Genomic DNA, 19,291 nt, shown 5'->3' with positions numbered 1-19,291 from the left:
ACTGCAGCCCCAGCAGCAAGATCAGGAGGAGGAAAAGGAGCCAGGACAAAGAAAAGAGAGGGAGGCTGGCGAGAGCTAAAGAAAATAAAAACCCAGGGCAGCAGCGGCAGCAGCGGCAGCAATGAAGGCAGGAGCGGTGCCACCTTCCAGCGAATAACCCATGGAGGCAGCTAGCGGCCCCGGCATCGATGCAAAGAAGCACTTACCTTGTTCCGCGAAGTGCGTGCGTGCAGGGGAAGGCGGCGGCGAGCGCGGCCGGCCGCGGGGATCCCACCCGCCCGCCCGCCCAGCTCCAGCTCCGCGCCGCGCACGGCCGGCCGCGCCGCGCCGGGGACACGGGGCGGCCGCCCCTCGGCCCCCGCCGCCAGCATAAAAAAGGACTCGTCGCCCTCCCCGGTCAGCGGCGGGGGCGAGGAAGGGAGAAGCAGCCGGGGGCGAGCGGGCAGAGAGGGAGGGAGGGGGCCGAGCGCGGCCGAGGGAGGATTTAGGAAAATCGCAACAAGGTCGCACCCCCGGAGCGCCCCGGATTGCCGGGGCCGGAGCTCCTCGTGGGTTTAGACACTGAGTTCTCGCCGCGCGCCCTCCCCCACCCCATAGCCAGGGACCCCGCACAGGGCTCTGCTGCTTTTTTTTTTTGCCTTTTTTTTTTCTCCTTTAAAAAAATTTATTATTCCTAAAGTGCGAGCCGGACTGAGCCGCAGGGCGCCTGCAAACTTTAAAGAGAACAAAAAGGCGGGTGGGGGTGCGGGCCGGGCTCGCTTTGCGTCGGTAGAATTTGCACATCCAAGGGGGGGGGGGGGAGGGAAGGAAGGAACAAAAAAACTCCAAAAAACAAAAACCCCAAACAAACAAACAAAAAAACCCAAGAAGGAAAAAAATATTGCAACTGTTGCGCCCGCGATTTTTCTTCTTTTTTCTTTCTTTCTTTTTTTTTTTTTTCAATTTTTTTTTTTCCCCGGGGGAAGGTGCCCGAGGGGGTGGAAAGAGGAGTTGAACTTGCCGCATTGCAACAGGCGAAAGAAGTGAGAAAATCAAATAATCGATCCCGCTGCTGCCGCTTCGCCTCGCAAAGTTTGGAGGTGCGGGGGGCGGGGGGGCGAGAGAGAAGGCAGGGAGAGGAAGAGAAGGAAGGGACAGGAGGAAGACGAGGAGGAGGAGGACGAGCCACGGCGCCCGGACATGTCCAGGAGGAAGCAAGCCAAGCCCCGCTCGGTGAAAGGTAAGGCATCCTCCGCCGGCCCCCGCCGCCGCCGCCCGGCCCCGGGCAGCCGCCGCCGCCTCCGCCGCCGCGACGCGGCCAATCAGGGCCGGGGCCCGGCTTGGCGGGGATTGCGAATCCCCCCCCGGTACGGGCCGGTGGTGGCGGAGACCCCCCCCGGAACCGACGGCGAGTCCCTGCGCGGGGCATCCGCCCGCCCGCCGCCCGTTCCGGGGCTCTGTGGGTACCGCGGTGCCGGCCGAGGCTCGCCCGCGACACGTGTCGCGATAATTGATGAAAGAAGCCGGTGGCATCGTTGAGGCGGGGAGAGAGGAAAGTTTCGCGGTGATGCTCGGGTGCGGTGGCGCATCGGCGGACCGAGGAAGGGAGGAATGAGCTCACTCGTGTTTTAGCCAGTTAGCCCGAAATTAATGTTCCTTTATGATTGGGAATAGTAGCGCCGTCTGTTTGCTCCTTCTGTCCAATGCGCGTAAGGGTGGTGAAAGAAGGGGAGAATTAAACCCGATTTGAGAGATAGGGGTTAAGAATTTGCTTGGGCTTGAAGAAACAATGGCCAAATTTAGTAACGGCTTTATGAGTAAAGGTTAGACATTAAACTATGCGTATTCTTCTCCGTGCCCAGCGAAGCGGTGTTTAAAATCTCCTGTTTACCTCCGTAAGGAAAACAGCTGCTGGAGAAACGTAAAGGGAGGGCCGGGACCAGCCCCGCGCCGTACTGCACGCATTGCCAGCTTTTTGACTTTTAAGTGAATGGGTGCGAGAGAGAAAGCGGGATTCCCGAAGCCTTTCGCTCCCAGCCACGAGGAGGTTAGCTGATGTTGGGGAAGGTTTTATTGTCCTCTGCACAAAGCAGAAGTCGCAAACTCAGTGGACCCGAGGCTTTGTTGTAGAAGCACAAAAGGATCAGAACTTTGGATGCCCAGAAGATGAAACAAAAAGTCCAAAGCTTTTGTAATTAAATAACTCGTAAGTGAACAAAATTAGTGTGCAGTTAATCGACCCGCTAAAGAACAAACTGAAACCCCATGCAGAGCCATTTTATATTATTTGTGAAATATCTATTCTTTAATAGATGATTGCAGTGTAAGTTGTATGTGCTTCAAATGTTTATCAAGTTTTTGTAAAATCGGTCCTTCATCTTTGTACAACCCCCTTAACAATTTTCCCCCAAACTAAGAGCGCCTTTTAGCACCATTGCGCTGTGGGGCAGGTTTGCAGCGTGGCTTTGTGACCCTCCGCAATCCTGGACAATCTGCTAAAGGAGCTGCTTCAGTAATTTGTAGATGAATGTTTCAGTCTCTGGCCAGAAGAAAGGGCAAAGATAGAGCTATTTCTAGGGGATGCTCTGAAATACATTGTTTGAAACTAAAAGAATCGCAGTTTGAGAACAGTGGAGCAGGCCTTGGGTCATGACTTCTCTCAGATCAGGGGATCACATTTAGTGGCCAGGCCTCTGGAGTTTAAAATATTTTCCTGTGCTAAAGTGTCACATTTAACATTCAGGAAATAGTTCTATGCCAGTGCAAACAGTGTTTGCTCTAGAAGCTCACTTAGTAAGCCTTGACATCTTGTGACATACAATGTTAGATATTTACCATTTATTACTCTTTTGTTTTCTTCCTCATTACTTTTAGGCTGCAATAGCTCTTGCAAGTGGTTGATACTTTATAATGAAATTTTGACTCTAATTCTGATATAGAACTGATTACTATTTACATGATCACTTTTTATTAATTAAAATAGGTAGCTTACTGGCCAGTCAGCTGAGAAACATTATCCCTGTAATGCAGAAAAATCTAGAAGGTCTAGATTTTTCAGTGAGCTGGGTGAAGCCCAGTTTTTAAAGATTCAAAATATTTCTGAGGTCTATAGGCACAAAAAAAATGTTTCCAGCTTCAGCAAAAACTGGATGTAAATTACAGGTCTTAGTTTGAGCTGCCTAACGGGGAGTCTAAGAATGAGCTGAATCTAGGTGAAATTCTGGATAATAGGAGGCAGCTCATATGTGCATGTAGGATAAAGAAATTCTTCATTTCTTTCTATTCACCCATATCTCTGCTTGTAAAAAGTCCGTTGTATACATTTTGTGGTCTAGGGAGCTGGCAACCCAGTAGATTGCCACAGTACACGTTTCCATGGAAATAATTGAGATGTAATAAATAAAGGCACTCTGAGGTCATAGGTTTCCCAATTCAACTGAGAAGAAAACAAGCATAAATTACGTGGATATATGTGTGGCATTTAGGAGTTAAAATAATTTAACAGTTTTCTCTTTTCCATGTTTTATTTCACTTTGTATAGCAGCTTTGCTGTTTATTAACCACTACGAGATTTGTGTATCCTTTTTCATTCAGAAACATTATGCACTAAAATAGGATCAGTCTGTGCCTGTGATGAAAGGGATTATTCTGCATGCAAAAAGTAAGTTGCCTGCTCTCAAAGTGGGAGCAATGCTGACTTTAAAGAAGTGATTGACTTTGACAGAAGTATCGAATGTTGACAAGTCTTAGATGCGTGTTATTGCAAATGAAGTGATAGCAAACCCAAAGTGGATGCCAGCACAGCTGCAGGTCAGGTGGCCCCTGTGCTGTATTATGAGGTCTCAGGTTCAGCCTGGCAGAAACTTACAGTAATTCCTGCAGCTGTAACTCCAGCAGTAGCCCTGGGCTTCCCCCTGACATGGGATTTATGATTTGCAATACAATTCACTGTTTTGTTTTGACCATTAGTTTGTGCAAACTTGAAGATACCTTATAGCTGGTAGTTGGGGACAATGCTGGCCTAAAGGAAGGTGGTTTCACATCAGTGAGAATGGAATAAAAGTGTGAGTATTGAGTCTCTGATGGTTTACAAAATAAACACTTAGGGGACAGTGTGGTGGTAGCAATGATGAAGTAAAGTACTTTCTGAAGCTTTACTTCACATCACAGATGAAGCCCATGAAAGTAATTTTCCTCAGCATAGACTCTTGCCCTGTTGCCAGTAACCTCAACTGCTGAGAGCTTTTTCAGTTCTCTGTAAGGAAGAGTTATACCTTGCTCAGTGTTGTTAAAACCACGTGGACCTGAACCCCAGAACATAACACAGCTGTCAATGCCAAAGCACTCTGTCTTGTCCCCCATTACAGCTGATATTAGCACCGGTGTCCTTAAAGATTTGTTTGGTGCTGGCTCCTGCAGGGAGTGGGGGACACCCAGTCCATCAGGGGGCTGAGGAGGGCAGGTCTTCCTTCCTGCCCTTGGTCAAACTGCAGCTTCCCGTGCTTGGAGGTGGTTCTGGACGGTGCCGTGCTGGGATGTGGGATAACAGCAACCCGTGGATCTCCAGTCCCATGTAATGGTAATTGAGGCATTACTGGACTGCTCTTTGTGGGACTGGGCTCGCATTGGCACAAGGTTTTGAGCATCAGATGCACTTTGGCTGCTGAATTTGACAGTTCTGCAAATTGCTGTCAGTTTGCGGGGGTATTCTGTGCATAAACGTGCTAGTTGGTAATCAAACTGTTTTGCAAAAGAATGCACTAATTAACTCTAGATTTGTTATCCTACTTGAAGTTGCAGAATTGCTGTCATATTTTTTTGCTTTCTGTTGGCAAAAAATGCTGATAGAAACTTTTGATTCACACCCTACCTGCCTCATTTGTGTCAGTCAAGAAGAGAAAAGGGGGGTTGCTCATTACTTCGTTATCTGCAAAGTAAATAAAAATACTTCAACCATTTGCTGAGTTCCAATTAGTTGATTGCTATGAATGATCTTCTTTAAAGGAATGCTGTTTTACCTATCTGCTCATACAAAGGTTTGATTTTGAATGTCTTGTGAAAAGGATTCTCTTTGTCTTGATTGATGTCAAGAATAAAAGCATGATGGTAATATCCCTTTGAAAGCTATTGTATTGTCAGCTCTGGCTGACAGCAGGAGGCCCTCCTAGTGCTATAGATTAGCGCTGTGAAAACACTGACATTTTCTTTGTTATATTGCTGTTGTTCTGCTTGCAAAGTCAATTATACAATGTTGGAGCTCAGTTACAGAGTTGACTGTGGAAGTAACAATGTCTTTCATACTTGTCTTAAAGATATAATTTTCCTTTTTTCCCAGTTGATAAAGAAGAACCTGAAGGTACTGGAACAGTACATTCTACAAATTAAATTTTGACAAGTATAATCATAATTGCCAAATACAAGAGACTTGTGCGATTATCCTTTAATTTTACAGTTCATTCAAGTTTCGGTGGAATTTTATTGATACAGTGAAAGCAGCAGCTAAAATTGATAAAACTCATATCAAATAAGATTACGCTCTTGATTGTTCTTTATCAAGTGTAGCTTTTGGGGGATTAGGAATAATTGGAGATGTTGGTGTTTCATTGTGGGGCTGGTGCCCTGAGAGTGTTTGAATCCATGCAGTATTCCGAGCACTGCCTTCAGGGATTAGCCTGCAGTTTTTAATTTTTGCCTGTGTATTTTGCTACAAGCCTAGCAGCGTTCTCCTCTGAACTCCACAAGTCCCATTTTCCAGCCTCTCTCTCCCTCTGGTATGCTCTCCTGGATGGGATCTGGGTGGTATTTAACTGGTTTTACTGATTGAAACTCCTGCCTGTGTGCAAATACCTTTTAATTGCAGCCTGTTCCCATTAGTCTCAGTGAATATAACGAATAAACATGGCCAAAAATTAGAAAGAGTGGGAAAGGTAGCCCAAAACATTTAAATATAAATGGGAAGAAAATAGAAAATCTCATCTTTTTAGTGATGCTATGTCTAAAGCCATGGAAGAAGAACAATTACCACTGTACAGCTCTGGAGAATTCTTCCTATGTTTTTCTTAAAAAATATTTGTGTACAATCAGTGCAAGTTAAAGAACATCATTCACTGCTGAATTGCTTCAGATGACACATGCGAAAAAAAAATCAGAGATGTCTTGTAGGACGTTAATTGTAGGATTTCTAAATTACTATTATAAACTAATAGAGTAACAAAAGATTCTACAGTTACCAGTAATTTGTCAGGATTTATTTTGTTTTTCTTCAATAATTGAAAATTAATGTCTTGAAGTGAAAGCAGATGTTCATGCCATCCTCTGAATTGGATATAAAAATGATGTTTTGTAGATGCGTTAAGCTTGTGTAAATACAGATTTTCTTATCATAGATGTGGCTTTGGCTTGGATTTATCTATTGTTTGGTGCCAAATTAACTTTTAGGTTAAATGTGGGTAAGTGGTTTAAGCTTGGTTAAATTAACTAAATTGAGTACTTGAGGCAGTACCCAGTGATCAATTACTACAGTAAACATTTTAAAACCCTACCTCACCTGCTGGCTTTGTGAACGATGAGACTTTCTCACACTGTAGAATTAATATTTACTTCTATTTGATAGGTGTACTTGTAATTGTTTACTTGGCTATTTTTTTGAATTGGTTGATTTTTATCTTGCTTTCTATTTCCAATTTGTGAAATCAGTTTTAGATGATTACAATGTTTGAAAAATGCAAACCACATTTTTTTGGAAAAAGAAATAATCTCTTGGTCTCATGCATCATATGTATTATAATATTCTCTTACACAAAAGATTATTAATTACCCACAATAATTGAACTGTCTTATAAAATGCCTATATCAGGTCCTCATCACTCCATCGATGTCCTCCGTAAATGCCTCTAAAAAAGCATGGCTATTATATTCCCTTGTATCCTAGTAAATGTGCTGGAGAAATGAAATAGTACTCATATAAAACCTATTAGAGACTCCTGCTAAATCTTGACTGACAAATGGTGGTGGAGGGGAGGGCCTGGCTTTGGTGCATGCGTTGGTGGACATGGACTCGGCAAGTGCAGGTGGGAGCTGGAGCCAAGTGAGGACCAGCTCTGAGCTCTGTGTGCATTTATTCCACATGTTTTAGAGCCCAGAAGTAGATTCTCCTGCATTTTCTTTTCTGATGTCCATTAGTAAATGGAGTTTAGTTCCTGGTTCCTTTTTCTCTTAGACAAATAAGGAGATGGGAATTTTAAGTCCTACATCTTCTTGACAACACCTAGATGTACATGTATGTGCAGCAGTGAATTATGGTGGCTTCTTGGAGTCACATCATTCTGGGGAGTAGAAGGATGTGCAGGGACTAAATGGTCTCTTGTGACATTTCCAGCTACAGAAGGCTCGGGCTTCGACCTCTTCCAATGGCTTGTTTTCAAAAATGTAAACAAAGGGACCCGATGGTGTTGGAAACTGGGTGCTGCCATTTGGAACAGGCTCACAGATCTCCTTGTGGTGCCGTGGGTTGGTGGATGGTGTTAGCTTTCCACAGAATGACTTATTCAGGTAGCACTGCAATATCCATCTGAACCTAGCCATAAGTGCCTTCATTATATTGTTTGCACTTGCTTAGAAAGAAAACCTTTTCCTTTCTAGCCACAGATTAGGCAACAGAAAGACCAATTTGTAGAGCTTGTAAATGCCACTTGTTAATCATATGCAGTACAATTATTAATTTTTTCCCTCTTTCCCCTTGGATGTATTAAGTCAACTTTTTAGCTTTTTTATGTAATTGAAATTTGCCCTTTTGTTACCTGGGCATGAATTATTTTTGAAATGTTGTCATTACCCGCCCTGCTGTGAGGTTTATCTCTTCTGTTCATCCTAATTAAATAAAACATACTGTTGTTTGCTGGTCTCGTGTTGAACTGAATTACCTGCCTGAAGGCTCGCTGGTGTCGGCTCGCTTCTTGTTGCAGCGGCAGCCGTTGACTAACACATTTACTTTTAGATTTTCATTTCAAAGGGCTCAGTTTGTGCAGTGTGACAGGTGAATGGTGAATGCTTTACAGGACTTTCAAGAGCTGAACAAACAGCAAAGGACTTATTGCTACTGCAGCCGCGTGGCAAGTACAAATGTAAGGCAGCCTTTGTGGCAGAGAAGTGTTTTCTTTGCTGCATAGAGGCCACTCAGGAGACCTGAAGGGCTCACTTGGGTATGCTGGGGGTGAAATAATCTCAGTCGTGATCTCATTTAAACCCACCCTACCTGTGTGTTCTCCTGGGCAATTTCTAGTAGGGTTGATCTCGTCTCTCTTTGTAGCATCACCCGCAGTCATGTTCTCCTTGAGTCTGGCACTGATAACGAAGGCTGCTTCAGAAGTGTAACAGTTGGAGTTTCTTTACACAGAAGTTATTTCTAGTTGATATTAGAGAACGTAAACAATGCATTCAGGTTTGAAAGCGAAGCAGAGGGAAAGATCCCTGCTTGTAGAGAAACAGTTTGTTTAAGCCTCTGATAGCACTGCAGAAAATGCATTGCTCACTAGTAAAATCCTGCTATGAGTAAAAGTACAAGAATTAACAAGTCGCTGTACTTGGGTCTCTGTTGGCTCCTACTAGGCTCTGGAGGTTTGGTCAAATGTGGCCTAATTCTGCTTTCCAAATATTAAAAAAAATTACACAGAGGGCAAAAAGACAAGTTCTTAATATGCATATCCTGGGAAAATCCTAAACCAGTATTTTTACCCCCTCCAGTCCCAAGGCTAATCAAAATTCCTTTGTTTCCACATCTACCATTAAAATATATGCCTCCCTTGGTTGCCTGCTGACTGTACAAGTTTAACCACTCAATCGATTGGACTCACAAAAGCTGCTACTGACTTTAGGTAGCATTTGCCCACAGGTAATTTAGAGATTGGGGTGAGGATCTAGGCACCCTTCACCAGGTGCTTAAATTTGCAGCTCTGTTCATTTCTTGATGATCCTCACCTGGATGAGATGAGGTTTTTCTGGGGCAGGTTAGCCAAGCATCCACCTGCTGATTGCTGGAACTTGCTTCACCTGGTGGGCAGCTGAGTGTAATGAGGATAAGAAGTCTGTTAGTGAAGAGAGACTTGCCATGTGCTTTAAAAGGGGAGTGGTGCAATGGGGAGGTGAAGTGTTTTGCTGAGTTTGTGGATGGTTTTGCTGTCTTTAGCGTGAGTATGTTAATTTTTTCCCCCCTTTGATAGCAATTGGATCTGGGTTGTATGTTTAAGTGTAAGTCTAAGCTCTCAGAGTAGTTCTGTTAATTGAGGTTTGTGTTGGAAGACTGAGTAGGCTATCAACTGTAGGGTGAAGGCCCTCTCTTGTTTTGTGGTAGTGTTTCTTACAGGCCCTGGTGGGGGTTGGATTTTAGTCTCATTTCTTACGCTGCAGTTGAAAGAGCAGGAGCAGCTAAGAGATTTGATGAGAATGGTCATTCAGGATCTAATGCTGGAGAGTGTCTCCTGCTCCTTCTGCTGCCACTGAGCTCGCTGCTGGGAGGATTTCCAGGGGAGCTCTGGGAAGGTTCAGGGTGCAGAGGATGCAGCAGGGCTGTGGGAGCTCCTAGATGGCACTCCAAGAGACCTGGGTTGTGTTTAACATCTGTCACTGTAAGCAAGTACAGATTTACATGAGAGAGAGTGACTGTGATTCTGCATTCTTTCAATTTCATGTCTAAAAAAATGAAAAACTAAAAGGAGGTAGAGAAAAAACATGGTAGAAGGCCGAACTTCATACTTTGGGAAGTGGAGGTGCTAAACAGAGAGAAATAAAGTAAGGCAAGTAGGAAATCTGTGTCTGCAATTTGAGTATGGAGGGTGCTTGATGATTAGGTGCATAGCTTTGACACAGAGGTTGGCTTACCTGGAGCTGTAGCTATATTATCGTTAATTTTAAATCTAAAGACTGAGAGAAGGAACAGATCTGAAAAGTTGACTCTAGCTCCATGGAAAAGTGTGTAATTATGCATAAGCAGAAAAAAAAAACCCACTAAACATGCAAATGACCTAAAACAGCTTTTCTGCTCTTACTAGACAGTGAGAGCGCTTTCCTGCCTGGAGGAGTGCATTTCTTGTGCTGTACAGTTATTTTCTGTTTAATATAGAGACATTTGAGGACAAGTGTGATTGCAGTCATCAGTTCTTGCCATTTCAACTCTTTTAGGATCATGGCTGTATCTGAACTTGGTCTGTGAGGACTCACAATTGTTCAGGGTTTTGTACAGAAGGGGAGATCAGGTTGGTAATTGGGAAAAGTAGGCTTTCAACACTTACTGTGAGAATATACACAAATACGTGTAGTGTACGGTTTGTGTTCATGTGTAAATGAAAAAGAAAGCTTAGAGGAATAGGTAATATCTTTTGTTGGGCCAATTAAAATGATTGCAAAATGCTAGGAAGTTTTTCTGATGTACAAGCCTGCCTGCTGTGCTGAAAAAAGCAGCAGCATTCTGCCTATTTTGCTTGATAGGTAAATGTAGCTTTGTTTTAATTTACTTATTCAAGCTATTACTCAGATTTCTGTTGCTTCATTAGATTACTCACAGGATTAAAGAGATACTGGATTACATAGTAATGCCAAGCTTGTGTATTATTTATTGCTGAATTCTGTGGATGCATTTTGGTTGGGTAATTTGCTCATGGCCTCCTTTATTTCTAGGAAAATGGCATGCCTTGCCCTTCATAATTTCTTTGCTTTTACTGACCAGACTGTTCCCCCAGAGGGCATGTGGGATGTGGCAGAGTACTGAAAATATCAGGGTGGGGAAGTAGAGAAGGAGGGCTGTGTGTGACTTGCACCTTGTTTATGTTTATACTAGAATTATGTAGAGAAAATGGTCTGTTTCTGGCAGGGATACTTTGTGGGGAATGTAGTAGGCAACTCTGGCTGCCAAAGTTGTTGCCTCAAAGATTTTTTCTTTTTTTAAAAGACGAAGTACTTTGGTCTGATTCTGAGCATACTTGAAGAGTATGGTACAGTGCCTTATGAGCTGTTTTAAATGAAACTCTGAGTGCTTGTCTTTGGCTCTTGAGTCTTGCCCAATGCTTGTATATGAGTCCATTGACCCGATTCCTGTAATTTCAAGCATGTTTTTTTTCCTGCTTGATAACAGATAAGTGATATTTGTTTTAGAACTCCAATTTGATTTATTTTGATTACTATTTTTGGTCTCAAACACTTAACAGAGAGCTTCTTTTTTCATTCTTCTCAATATAAGTAAATTCAGAAATAAGCCTGTACATAAAGGTGAGGGTCTGAAAACCCCCACCCCTGCGAGGCTCTTGGCAGAGGGTGGTGTGCCTGGCTGCAGTGCCCCGAGGGTGCTGTGGAGGGGGAGCTGCCAGGCTGCCCTGCTGGGTGTCCCTGGCTGCAGCACGAGCTGCTGCTCAGGGGCCTGGGGCCACAAGCCCCCTGCAGTTGGCAGAAGGATGCTGTGTTGGTGGTGGGGCTCCTGGTGTTATGCAGGCAGATTGCTCACAAATGGGGTTTGCTGGCTGCTCTGACATGCACCAGGAATTCTCCCAAAGACAAAATGCATATTTTCATAAAGAGGTATCAGAGTTATGTTTTCCCCCTTGCCAGTGGGTCTGTATTCAAAACGTGGCTCCAAAGAAAGTGCATAGAAAAATGAGCTTTTAATTTGTCACCTGCTGCTGTACCACCCTGTCCTCCTTGAGATGCCAAGTTGTAAATGAGGTTTTTGTATCCCCACACATGGCCATCCAAGAAATGTTCTCTGTCGTAGCAGTCAGTGGCACAGCTGAAGACATCAGACTAGTGGCTTAAACCCTGCTGCTGTCTGATTGGCATGAGCAAAGCTAATGTGGGGCAAAACCTGAGCACACAAAAAGGCAGGTAGAGAAATTGCTGTCTTCAGTGGCTTTGGAGGTCCTGGCTGCTCCAGAGCAGGAGCTGCTAAAACCTTTCTGTCCCACAGTGTTAAACAAATAATTGTGCTTCCTTTTACCTTATGCTGTCCCTCAGAGTGCCATTGGAACACTCCCTTCAAATGAACCTTAGAAAATGCAATATTGTTTCTGCAGGTCTGATTTGGGAGAATAGTGTCTTGCCTGGCTGTGTGTGCTCTCTTCCACCCTGCCTGTTTGTCCAAGCACTGGGGTGGTGCACATGCCAGCTGTAAATTCTTGTCTCCTAGCAAACCTCAAACCACCTAATAAAAACATTGCTTGAGGGAGCCATCAAGAACTTGATTTTTAATTTATGCACAGATGAGGATGGTTTCAAGGGAAAATAGCCCAACTGTGGGACAGGCAGGGAAATTGCCATGATGATTCCTACATATCTGTAGCCTAAGAAAATGTCGGTGAAGTCCCTCTAGCAGCTTTGTTTCCCTTTCTATAGCATCTGTCCCACTGTGGAGCTTGGGAAGCTTGAGGATTTCCTCAGGTTGCAGCCTGAGTAGCATTTCCTCCCCAGGTTGCAGCTTCTTTATTTGTTTTTCCTCCTTTGAATCTTTGCTGGTTTAGCTCCTTGCAGTTAGGGAGAACATGGCCACAACCCTGGAGATGCCCTCAGGGAAGGAAAATGGCAGTGCAGGATGGGGCAGGGTGGGCCTACCTGCTGGTAGTGAGCCCAGAGTCCAGCCTCAGCCCATGCTCAGCCCATGGTGGGAGCTGCTGAGGCCCTGGCAGGGAGGGGATATGGTAATCCTGCTCTTTTGGGATGAAGATGAAGGCAGTTGGCCCCTTTTTCAGAGGGAATTTATCTGCTTCTGTCCTTCTTACTATCTGTTGCTGGCTTGACTTGATTTTATTTTATTGGCACATCCCAACAAGTTTGTTTTTTTTCCTGAAGATTTCTTGATTTGATGTTGCCATGTTGGAAAAACACACACCAGCCCCTGGATTAAATACAATCTGCAAATTGGCATATGTTAAACACTCTGCTCTGGAAGGGAGTGTGGAGGTGAACCCTGGTTGGTTTGAGGCTGCCATCACCTACACTCAGCAGTGAAACTGCTTTTTGCCTCTTGGCTGCCTGGCCCAGTCCCAGGGCTGTGCCCACTGCTGCTCCAGGTGAGGGCAGATCTGATGGAGTTCCTTCTCCTTCTGTTTCTGGATCCTTGTCCTGCTGCCTTCCTAGCTTCCTTCAGAGCTGATTTGACCTACCAGTTCCCCAGAAGAGTAACCCTGTAGCTCTCTGCTGGCCATGGACAGGGCTGGGGTGTGTGAGGGCAGGGCAAGACTCCTTATCAGTGTCTGAGCTCCATTTTGGGTCAAACCCTTGTGGAAAGAGCCTCAGCTGGGGAGGCTGGCCTGTGGCCCTTTGCCTGGGAAGTGGGGGTGCATGTGTGTCTGCAGGGGGCTGACAGGGCAGGTTGTGAGCCCTCTGAGACTGGGCCCGGCAATGATGGCCACTGGAGCAACTGCTCAAATCCATAGTGGAGCACAGGGTACAGCCTGGAGAAGTTCACTGCAAGTTATGAACAGTAGATTCAAGTTGTACAAGTGCTTGTTCTCTCTGCCATTCCTGGCACAATGCTATGTCCCAGCAGAGGTGAGCTGGGCAGTGCTTGGTGCTGTGCCCCTGCAGTGGCTGGATGCTGCTCCTCATCCCTCTCTGGATGGGGGCCCAGGCAGGCAGCTGTGCCCTGAAAGGAATGCAAAGCAGAGAAGGGCAGAGCTGCTGTGGGCAGGGACAAGGCACCCAGAGCAGGGTTCAGCCAGCACCTTTCACTGCTCCTGTGCTGGGGAATTGCTGCAGCCTTGTGTGAGGGAACAATTTTCTTCTCTTTTCTAACTTAGTAGAAATAATGCCACTAAGAAATTAGGTTATGGATCTCAAGGGAAAGGGAGATTTGTTATTCTGCTTTTAGCTTGCACCATAGACTGTGTCACCATGGGGCCCGCACCACCAAGTGGGTGCTTGTGCTAATCCTGGCACTGAAGTGCCAGACAGTTCTTTGTTGGAGGCTGGTCTGTCTCCTGTGCTTGGGTGACAGGAGATACTGTGGTAAATTCCAGCTCTTTTGGCTACTTTATAGCCTGTTTTCTTAGGGGTGAATTTTGACTATGGTTGACTGAAATGGCACCATGTCCCATGAATGTCCTGCCCAGGCTAGCTCATGTTCCTGGGCTTATAATGTCACAGTGGCTTTGTGGAGGACAAAGCCTCTGCTGCCCAAAGCCTTTGCTGTCCTGGCCAGCCTGGCCTTTCTAGTTGCAGCAGTGCCTTGTGCCTGTTTGTGTTCTTACTGGGATAATTTCTGATGCAGCAAATTTTTACGGCTTTCCCTGTTAGGAAGGATCCCCCCTCCCCCTACCTTCCTCCCCCCTTCCCCCCATTTGCTTATTTTTAGTCACATGAAGTAAAAGAATTGGTTGTTTGCCAAGATGAAAAACCAACAAACAAAAACCCCAAAGCAACCACAACATTGTACCTTTCCTTGCTTTTAAAAAAACATTTCCTTGTAAGTGTAACTAATGATGTGGGTTTTTCATAGAAGCCTGTGATTCAGTGTTAAACCAATAGCACATCAAAGAATAAAAGAGACTGGTTTATTGTGTGTTTTCCTATTTAATATTACTCTTGTTCAGATTTTGGAAAACTTTGTGGTGTGAAAACATGAAAAAATGTTGCTTCTTATAAAGGAGTACAGGAGAATAAGATCTTTAACTCAGCATGCTTGTGCAATAGCACTGGTTGAGCTGCAGTCTGGGCTCACAAACAACCTTACTTAAAAAAGCAAGGTTTACATTTTATAAATATTTCTGCCTCTCTTTCTTTTGCAATACCTAACGTAGACTGTCTGTTCTGCTGTTAACTCCCTGATGCAGAATTCCTAAGTTTGGACTAATAGAAAATTTGGAGGATTCTTCATTATCTGAACCTCTTGAGAAATACCAAATATGTTCCAGTAATTGTGGTGTAGTACAACAGGGAGTCACACTGGCAGTTTGTTGGAAAGGGTTTTTCCTGTAGTTATGAAAACCATACAACTATTAAAATCCCCAAAACTGAAACCACTGGGATTACTCACATACTTACAGTTAAGCGCATGCCTAAAGGTAGATAGATTCAGCATGGCATTTTTGACTGGCATTTGATTCCTAGCTTGAGAATATGAGGAAAAAAACCTCAGACCATTCTTCAGTTGCCTCAGTCCTGTGCAGCCTTTTTTAAATTCTTTATTTACATGCTGGTATATGCTGGGCTCTGGTTCATGACAGAAGCACCTGGGTTTGCTGTAAAGCAAATTATTGATTTACAGCAATACAGCAAAGAAAGAAAAGTTTGCAAAATAGTAAGATATTCCAGGCTACTAGAAGAGACTTGTAGTCAGATTTTTTTTCCCCTTCTGCCTCTGCCATGGCTCCTGAAAGAATGAGCATGTGTCAATTTTTTTTTGTCCCTCTCTCAATGTTTTCTATCTCAGTAGTATGCAAAGAGGATATAACATTTGTGCCTTAGAGAGTACAGTGAATTTATTAAACACTGTGAGATGCTGGATAGGTGAAAGTGAAATGTAACTGATGTTATGGTTCAGGTCATAATATTTGGATTTCCTTTGTGGTTGTTTCATTTTCCCTATTATAGATGATGTTTTTCCTGTTACCTCTGTTGTATAAAAGGGAAAGTGATGCTTGATTTCTAGTTCCAGTGTAAGGACTTCTTTCCTTGCTGTGCAGCCTTTACTGGGAAGGTGCTGGTTGCCTTGCTCTTCTGTCCACAAGGTAGCAATAGTTCCAGCTCTCTGTATTTCTCAGTTTCTCTCTTAAAAACTTTCTTCTATGAAATATTTTCAATCTTTAATGTGACTTGCTCTTGGAAAGCATTGGTGTGTGCCTACAAGTGTACTGATATATCACCCTTAGCAGTTAGTTAGCCCACTTGTTCTTCCTGTGAAACTAAATGCATTCTGCACCTATGAAACTGTCTAAGCAATTTGCTTTGAGCCAAAATTTGGAAATATGGAGGTTGTCGAGGGTAACTAATGAGAAAAATGTTTTTGTTACACTTCTTTAAAGAAGATTCATTTGCACTAGTATCAATATGTGGGGGAATTTAATTTTAAAACTAGCCCCAGCCACTTTGTAGAAAAATATAATGCAGAACATAAACTCATTTTAGACACTACTTATTCTACTGTGTCCCATTAGTTGATGTTTACACAGTGCTTTGAAAATGTAAAGTGCTATATAAGTGCTTATTATTACTACATTATTATTATTCTCCCTCTTGAAAAAAGACCCTCTAGGGAGAGGGAGACTTGCTCTGCATTTCTTCCCTAGTGCAGATCCCACAAGAAGTATACCCATTCGTTTTGGTTTGTACATTCTTCCCTCCCCATTTCCATGATTTTGGAAAAAAAGTACTGTGTTTTAGAGATTAGAGCTTTTATTTAATTTATGCTGGGTAGCTACAGCAATGAAAACATTATTTGAAGGCATATAAAAATCTTAAAATAGCTTTTTATTACACTCTGTGCAACAAAGTGAATCACCACCCTGGCATTGGCTCCTGTGGTTTGTGGGTGCTGGGGCCCCTTGCCCAGCCTGGGCACTAAGGGATAAGCAGGAGCCAGTGATGGCGCCCTTTGCTGGGCTCCTTGTGATGTTCCTTCTTCCACAAGGTCCTTCTTGGACCCTTGTGGGCCCATGGACAAAACTTGGGAATGAAGGGAGTGCAGGAATGGTGCTAACAAAGCCTGAGAAGAATTTCCCTCCTGTAGAGAGGAAGCACTACAAGTTTTTCTGCAGTACCAGAACTGCCGTTTTTCTTTCTGACCTGTATCACAACAGGAGGACCAGATTTCAGTTTAAGTTACTTGATTCCCCTTTATTGCTTGCCTCATTATAATGAGAATGGCTTTTAGTGGGCAATATTAACCATTTGCATCCTGAAACTTGAGAGCAACTCTCTTTGCCTCCTGTTATATATACTGTGCCATCCCATGGTGGAGGCTGTAATCATAGCAGATGAAATCTGAAGTTATTTCTTCCTAGGTATCCCTAGGCTTGCATTGTCATAAGGTGGAGGAGCAGCAACCATAATCCTCCTTTAAGTACAGTGTGGAGCGTTTCACTCCACTCCTACTTTTACCTTTGTTCCACTGTGGTTGGGTGCTTTGGCCCCTGCCTGGCTTCATGTTGGGTTCCCTGCCGTGCAGCAGCTCTGCTTCCAGCATTCCAAGCCGTCTTTACAGTCAGCTCCATTTTGGGAAAAGGAACCGAGGAAAGAGAGAGTCCTTGAAAATGTGAAGGAGGGCGTAGTCTGAGGATATTGTTTATTACACAGCATAACCTGACTTAGGTTTGTCACTGAATTTGGCCCTTGGTTATGTCACACGCATGGCCACTAAAAATGAGGTCACATCAGCATTTCAGCCTGGTTTCCACCAGAAATGGGGTTTTACACATGTAAAACCTTTGCTGGTGGTCCACTCTGAGCTGGTGTCCCCAGGCAGTAGCTGGGGTGCTGGTCAATGGTATCTGTGGTCCCAAACCTCCACAAACAACAGCAGGGTGAAGGAAGGAGGGAAAATCTGCTGAGAGAGCTTCAGCAAATGGTGAGCAGCTCATACAGGCAAATGCAGTGTGGGAGAGGCTGCAGTACGTGGGAGTGGGGATGTGGTGACAGGTTGGGCCAGTCCTGGTGGCGTTCAGAGCTTCCTTTCCTTTACTCACATCAAGAGATAAATAGTTCAGCTGTGACTGACAACAGTTCCAGGCATTGTCTAAATTAAAACTGAAGTGTAAGTGTGGTCTGCTAACTCACACCCACATATTGTGTTAGTACTTGTTAATGGGTTCATCAGCCTTGGCTCTGCAGGTCTCATGCTTTAGCTTCAGAGAGGAAAGCACTAGGCTGCAGGGAGCTGCAGGGATGGGATGGAGCTGCCACTGGCTGGGGGCAGCAAGCACTTTGTCCCTTGGTTTGCATCCCTCCTGAAGCTGCCAGGCCTGAAATAATGGCCCAGGAAATTGGCCATGGGCAAGTTTTGCTGTGCTCAGTGCCCAGGGACTTGTCAGTGTTGGGGAAGTGGTGAGATGGATTGGCTTGCATCCCTCCCTGCTTAATTTCTTTCTGAATAGCAATTAATTTGGGAGTGGAAAAATATAAATTCTTAGAGACTGAAAGCTTAAATTCAGAATGAAACCCACTGGTTTATTTAATTGATTGCAGATGGATGCTCAGAGACTGAACCTGGGGAAGCAATAGGTATATGGACTTGATATGGTTAAAAATGACAAAATAATTCTACATTTTTTTGCCTCTTTTCATTTGAGACTGACAAGTTTGTAGAAACCTTGTCAGTGAAATCAGTGAAACCTGGCTCCAGGTGATACCCAGCACGACCCCTGGGTAATGCAGGGCACTTCCCATACCCCCAGAGTAGACATGGTGTAACTGGGAAAACTCGAGAAAGATCAAATCTACCTGCTTTAGCAATTTGCCTTAGCAAAGGTAGCTACCTGCAATGGAAGTCTTCTGAACTGCATTCAAGTTTCCTTGACAGAGCTCATGCCTTTTCCCTCTGAGTGTAATTTTCTACTTGTGTTTTATTGACACAAGTAGAAACATAGAAATGACAAAATATAAATGAAGGTGGCAGTCACCAGCCTCACTGTGGTGCAGATCGTGGGGTGCAGGGTCGGGGCCCAGCTCTGGAGCAGCTCTGTGGGACGGGGTGGCTGTCACTGGTTCCTCAGTGTCCCCACCGCTCCCTGAGGACAGGGGATGTCCCAGACTCCCCCCGTGCTGCCGCGTAAACGCTAAACACAAGCAAGCACAAAGATGCTCCAGAAACACAACCGGTTTATGTGGTGGCATGGGAGAGAGCAAACCCCCTGCAGAAAGCGCAGCTGCCCATCCCGGCCAGCCCGGCCCCCCGTGTCCGTGCCCGGGGCCGCGGGCAGCGGGCTGGCTCGGGGCCGTCCCCCGCGGAGCGCGGCACGCACAGCCCGGGGCCGGGCAGATGGCTCCTCCGGGCCGCGGGGCCCCGCTCTTCTGGGAGCGAGCCCCGCTGAGACTGCAACAACAGCAACCCGGGAGCCGGGCAGATGGTCTGCTGCCGGCCGCCAGGATAATTGCATCAGCTGGTTACTCCTGCAGCCAGCGGAGCCTCCTATTTGTACCGCTCTGAAACGATCCTGATTTGTTTTCCTTCTTTTTTCCCCCCTTCCATGCCTTGTTTAAATTAATGTAATTTTTGTGAGGGATGGGCCGAGGCCGGGGGGCGGCCATCTGCCAGAGGGGTCGGTGCTGGGGTCCGTGTGCCCGCACACACCCGGCCGGACGGGGGGCACGGCTGCGGCCTCCTGCTCCCGGAGAGAGG

At 45.1% G+C, this 19,291-nt stretch overlaps 1 protein-coding gene across 5 annotated transcripts in view; it reads left to right on the top strand.

Moving 5' to 3' along the window:
- ZNF423 (zinc finger protein 423) overlaps positions 1-19,291 on the top strand; it is a 282,454-nt gene that overhangs the window by 55,322 nt on the left and 207,841 nt on the right. Inside the window, exon 1 of one of the 5 annotated variants that reach the window (XM_058034262.1) lies at positions 822-1,219. The exons of the other annotated variants lie outside the window; for them this stretch is intronic. Coding sequence (XP_057890245.1) covers positions 1,180-1,219 — 40 coding nt within the window. The 5' untranslated portion in view covers positions 822-1,179. Of the gene's footprint in view, positions 1-821; positions 1,220-19,291 lie in introns of those variants that run through there. 5 annotated transcript variants of the gene reach the window in all.

The sequence above is a fragment of the Melospiza georgiana genome, chromosome 14 (genome assembly GCF_028018845.1).
Source record: "Melospiza georgiana isolate bMelGeo1 chromosome 14, bMelGeo1.pri, whole genome shotgun sequence".
NCBI lineage: Eukaryota > Metazoa > Chordata > Aves > Passeriformes > Passerellidae > Melospiza > Melospiza georgiana.
Note: the sequence above shows the minus strand (reverse complement) of the source record. Positions and strands in the feature narration are given on the sequence as shown.